Genomic DNA, 5,695 nt, shown 5'->3' with positions numbered 1-5,695 from the left:
AGGACTGCCTACTTCTGTTTTCGAGGAGTTCAGGTCTAGTCTTTGTGTCTTCGGCGACGCTTCAACTGCGGGGGGTGTTGAATATATGGTTTGTGCATGTATATTGTATAGTCCGGCCCACCTCCTAGTCATTGTATAGTTGAGGTTGTGGCCCACCTTGTACTTCATATATACGTGCGCTATGCACCGATCAATACATTGTGTTGTATTGCCAAAATATTTGTTTCCAACCAACTTCCAAGCGAGGCCGGTTTTCATCCGGTTTGGTTGTGTATCGATGGAAGGTACGTAGTCCTAATTAGCAGGGCAAGACGAAGAGCGACTCGGCCTTCTTTTTACTCACAAAGAGTCCGGACTCGTTCGGGGATCGATTCCTACATGCTACATATACACAGGCACCTACTTACTCTTCGGAGAGCTTGTTGGATCTTTCGTCGTCTCTCGATCAATGGGTGCCACCGCCAGCCACCTGTCAAGGAGGGACGAGATGCCGCTCCACGTGAGGATCTCCGACTACTCCAACTTGGTGCGGGCGCCTCTGCTTCACCCGGAGACTGTCCGCACATTCTCCTTCGGTGACATCTTGTGGAGCATCACAGTGGAGCCGAGGCAATTCAACGAGGGCCTAGCGGATCACCTCCATGTCTCGGTCGACCTCCGCTCCCGATTCAGGTACAAACCAGACTTGGTGCTCCAAGGCATCGACATCTCCATGGAAGTTCTGGACGAGACCGGCGAGCACACCGTCTTCCACGAGGAGACCAATGGGATGCTGGAATCCGATAGGGTCTTGATTATGGTCCTGTACATGAGGGAGCTGGAGGCATCCTCGTGTGTACACGGCGACAGCTTCACCCTCAGGTGCACTCTGACGAAGCAGCAGGCAACTTGGTGGCGCCTCTTTTCCAAACCTAACGAGCCCGCTGTGTTGGGGCCGCAGGTCGCCATGGCCGGATCCAACATGATCACCATCGGCAGCTTCTACAAGCTCAAGGCCGCGCTCCGGGGCGGGGAGTGCACCTACTCCACCCACTTCGCTGTGGGAGGGTGCAGATGGTACTTCCAATTCAGCCCCACTGGGGTAATTAGCCTCGTCCGCGCGAGTAATGGCACGGCGCCGACAACAGTGGAGTTCAGTTTTGAGCTCGAGGGAGTGGTCAATTTTGAGTCTGAAAAGATGTCTCACACGTTCAACCATGCCAATGCCAACAATAGGTACTTGTATAGATTCAGCCTGGAGCCAAGCACGTCGGCCATGGACGACCGCCTCATTGTTCGGTGCCGCCTCGCCGTTATTGTGGCGGAGAAGCCGAGCTTACCACCTGCCGCCATTACGGTGGAGAAGATTCCTCGAAAAATATTGGTGGAGAAGCCGAGCTTGTCCCCCGATGCAATTCGGATCCCTACCACCCCGCGCACCGAATCAAGGCTAGCTCCCCTACTGAGGGCCATGTATAACTGAGACAAGAGATCTGCTTGATTGCAAAGCCAATGCAAAACTAGCTCATCAATAGGTGCAAGCAGTAATTTTTGTTCTTATTTCGAATTTTAAGAAACATAGTATATATCGGAAGTGGATTAGAAGCACTCGGTGCTCCACCCCTCTACATTCAACAATAATTTAGTAATTCAAAAAAAGTCAAAAAATCCCGGAACTTTTTTGGAATCAAATATGACCATGTATTATACTTGTATAAAAAGTTTGATCAAGGAATGATTCCCATTGACTTTAGGGCAAAATTTTTTTTATGACGACAATATAGCATGAATAGTATTTGTATCTATGTTTTTTTGGTAAATCTTTAACCCCGGATACAATGAAAGTCAATTCCCTGTTTAATCTTTTTATACTGCACCTGGTTATGTTTGATTCTATAAAAGTTCCGAGATTTTTTGAATTTTTAAAATTAATAAATTATTTTTTAATATAGGGGGGCGGGGGGCATGGTATGCACCCGAGTGCTCTTATGGATTTTCGAGTATATACCATTGTTTTCATACTAGCTACTTGGTTTCCACATTATCATTGATATAAACTTAGGTTTTGACTTAAGCTCAGTCTATTGAGAAGAAACATTTCTGCCACATTGATCCTTAATTACAACTCTATTATTAAATTTTGAGTTAACTCAATTTTTTACCCGTAAAATGAGAAACGGTCAATTTTTTTTGTTTTTTACTCTTAATTTAAAGATTCCTTTCACATTTTGTCCTCATTAGAAGTTTTCCCCAAACGAGTTATGACTAGGCAAGCCATGTCAGCGGTTTTTTCTTTTTGTCTAGTTTTCTCTATGATAAAACCGGTTCAGGCCGACCCGCACCGCATTGTGCGCGTGGTCTGGCCCATGCCGCACCACGCCTAGCCTATGCTAGTCTAGTCTGGGTCGGATCGTGTGATGCGAAGCATCCTACGGTCACCCCCATGGACATGCCATCGTCACCCGAGACACCGAGTGGACCGATGACTCGTGCAAGAGCTATCGAATCCAAGGTTTAACTCGCTTCTCTCCAAACCTTCACTTTCCGCATGTGAGACATGGCTACTATCTCAAATGTATGTGCTATGCATGTTCAGGAACCAAGAGGAAGGCCATGGAGCAGCTAGGAGCAATGGACAAGAAGGCGAGGAAGCGGAACACGAGAAGCAAGAGAAGGAGCTGCCGACAAGCTACAGGCACCGGACGCCCGACATGAGGAAGGCTAGCCAGCCAGGAGAACTACAACTGAGGGACTCTACAGCGACCAGACGAGCGACAAGACGTCGGACGTCCGACAATTGCCAGCGACCGGACGACCGACCAAGTTCGGAAATCCAAAGCGTCACGTACAGAGAAGAAATGTTGGAAGTCCAGCGCCCTTCGGACGTCTGGACCCCCGCGAGCGACCGAACGACTGACAGCCGTCGGACGTCAGACACTACCTGTGCGCAGCCACTCGGGTTTTCACCGATGTATCCCTCTCTCCCCCTAGACTATAAATACCCCTTCACTTGGACGAACTAGGGTTAGCAAAGATGAACTAAAGTTTTAGTAGAGCTTTGCTCCTATCCGCTACCTCCCTCATGGAGATCAATGCATCCATGTTAGAAGATCCCTAGTGGATATCAAGACCCCATCTAGGGAAGATCCTCTAAGGATATCAAGACCTCAATTCCTCTTAGGATTGGGATGAACTAGTTCCTCTTTTGCCTTCTTGTGTTGGATTTGGATCCTTGTATCCCTTTTGTGTATGTGGATTCAACACACGTGTGATTGGATCTTGATCAATTGAGTGTTGTTCTTGTGTTCTTTTCTTGATTTGCTTCTTCCCCACTTCCAAGTGTGAAAAGATCATCAATTAGGGTTCCACCCTACATGACCGTGCCATGCGTGACCCTAGTCTCGTCATCCTCTTTGCCATCGCCCGCCGGTGTCAAAACCGGCGGATCTCGGGTAGGGGGTCCCAAACTGTGGGTCTAGGATTGATGGTAATAGGAGACGGGGGAGACAATGTTTACCCAGGTTCGGGCCCTCTCTATGGAGGTAATACCCTACTTTCTGCTTGATTGATCTTGATGAATATGAGTATTACAAGAGTTGATCTACCACGAGATCATAATGGCTAAACCCTAAAAGTCTAGTCTGGCTATGATTATTCGGGTGATCTACAGACCTAACCCTCCTGTTTATATAAGCACAGGAGGGATCTAGGGTTACACAAGGTCGGTTACAGAGAAAGGAATATTCATATTTGGTCTCCAAGCTTGCCTCCCACGCCAAGGAGAGCCCCATCCGGACACGGGTAGAGTCTTCGGTCTTCGTATCTTCACGACCCATCAGTCCGACCCATATCCAATTGGTTGGACGCCCAAGGAACCCTTAGTCCATGACTCCCTGCCCCTGAACCAGGCTTCAATGACGATGTGTCCGGCGCGCAGATTGTCTTCGGCATTGCAAGGTGGGTTCCTTTTCCCGAATACTCCAAATCAGTCTTTGTATGAAACAAATGTGTCCAAATCTGCAACATAAGTACCACACACAACTGCAGAGAATATAATACTTCACGAGTCCCATCTGCTGACAATTTTTTATAAGATGACATCACGTTTGTCCGATCATTATATCGAACCGTTTTTGTCTGTCGTTCCGCGTTTCGAGATGCGGTTGTCATTGGCACGTCTTGTCAAAAGCAGAGATCGTGTCCCCTTATTGCGGTATTCTCATCAATACGGGCGTGGGCAACCCAACTGTGCCATTTACACAGCCCTTGGGAATAGGCAAGTTTTAGGGCGAGTGGGGAGGCGTTCGATATTCACTGCCTTTATAAGGGAATAAGGATTCCCCCTTCTTCTCCCACGCCTTCTCTCTTCCTCTGCCCTTCCACTCTTGAGCTCCAGCGCTTCCCATCTTCTTCCCACTCGATCAAGCACTCAACCATGTCCGGATCCGGAGGTCAAGGCAAGTGGATGGTCTCCTCCGTCAAGGAGAAGGACATTACTGAGCTTCGGGCAGCCGAGTACCTGGCGAAGGAAATCGCCCACCGTCTTCCAGCCCAGGGGCAAGTCGTCCCCACACCGGAGTCCAACGAGAGGGTGGTATTCATCCCTCATTTCCTCCGCGGGCTAGGGTTTCCACTCCACCCTTTCGTCCGCGGGCTGATGTACTATTACGGGATAGACTTCCATGATCTATCCCCGAACTCTTTCCTCAACATCTCGGTGTTCATCGTCGTGTGTGAGGCCTTCCTCCGCATCCAAACCCCACTTCGGGCTGTGGCTCAAGGTATTCACGTGAAGCCGAAGGTGGTGGATGGCCAGCACGCGGAGTGCGGAGGCGCCATGGTGAGTAAGTTGACCAATGTCTCCTGGCCGAAAGGCACTTTCGTGGAGACTGTCAAGGAATGGCAGAAACAATGGTTCTACATCACAGAACCCCGCGGCGTCAACTGGTATTTTATATGGTTTAATCATGTTATTTTAGTCCGGCCCATAACAGCTCCAAGCGATCCTCATCAAGAGGCTCGTTGGACTCAAAGGAAATGGCCAGCGAGACACCGTCGACCGCTTACTTTCCCAAGGCCAAGGGAGACAACGAGGTGCTGTCCCAAAGGACCTTCCCAGGCCAGTGAGAGGTTCAGGAGGCCGTCGTGGTGACGCCTGAGGGCGACACCTCGGCCGCCGGACACATGGGGGAACAGACCCCCATGGAGACTAACGATGGGGCCGTGCTCAATTCGGCCCCCCTTTGAGTACGGATCCGGAGACCCATACGGCCCCGGAGTCCGACAAGGAGCCTCCTTCAAGAGAAGGAGGCGTGCCCATCCCGCTGGCGACCTCTGTATAACCAGAGGCGCCGAATAATCTATTAGAAGCGCTACGAGGCGCTTCCATTGTGGAAGAACACCATATCCTTATGGGTACGGTGATTGCGAAGGTTTAGTCTGTTAAGAGCAGATTGACCGAAGCCTGCAGCGGCCTGCTGATAGGTTTTGAGGTAAGCAGCGTTTAACCGAGAAAATCCCCATATAGACAGTAGCCCCTGAGACACTGTTCGGTGTTCGGAAAGAAAAGCCGGGCAGAGGATCAATTAAATTTCGCAGGAAGCTAACCAAACTGTGTCTGATTTGAATAAGTAGGCGTCGCTGCTGGCTGATACATCTCCGTCGTATCTACTTTTCCAAACACTTTTGCCCTTGTTTTGGACTCTAACTTGCATGA

At 49.6% G+C, this 5,695-nt stretch overlaps 1 protein-coding gene across 1 annotated transcript; it reads left to right on the top strand.

Moving 5' to 3' along the window:
• The first annotated feature begins 448 nt into the window (after positions 1–448).
• Positions 449–1,462, top strand: LOC147980495 (uncharacterized). Its single transcript, XM_087516898.1, has 2 exons — positions 449–672; positions 814–1,462. Exons 1-2 carry the CDS (start codon positions 449–451, stop codon positions 1,460–1,462), a joined length of 873 nt encoding a protein of 290 aa, XP_087373024.1.
• The last annotated feature ends 4,233 nt before the right edge of the window (positions 1,463–5,695 follow it).

The sequence above is a fragment of the Triticum urartu genome, chromosome 3A (genome assembly GCF_056163025.1).
Source record: "Triticum urartu cultivar PI428250 chromosome 3A, HENAU_Tu73, whole genome shotgun sequence".
Lineage (NCBI taxonomy): Eukaryota > Viridiplantae > Streptophyta > Magnoliopsida > Poales > Poaceae > Triticum > Triticum urartu.
Note: the sequence above shows the minus strand (reverse complement) of the source record. Positions and strands in the feature narration are given on the sequence as shown.

Coding starts and splice junctions, on each gene's coding strand:
- LOC147980495 (XM_087516898.1), top strand. CDS start 449: ATGGGTGCCACCGCCAGCCACCTGTCAAGGAGGGACGAGATGCCGCTC. Junction 673..813: donor GACCTCCGCTCCCGATTCAG/GTACAAACCAGA, acceptor CCTGTACATGAG/GGAGCTGGAGGCATCCTCGT.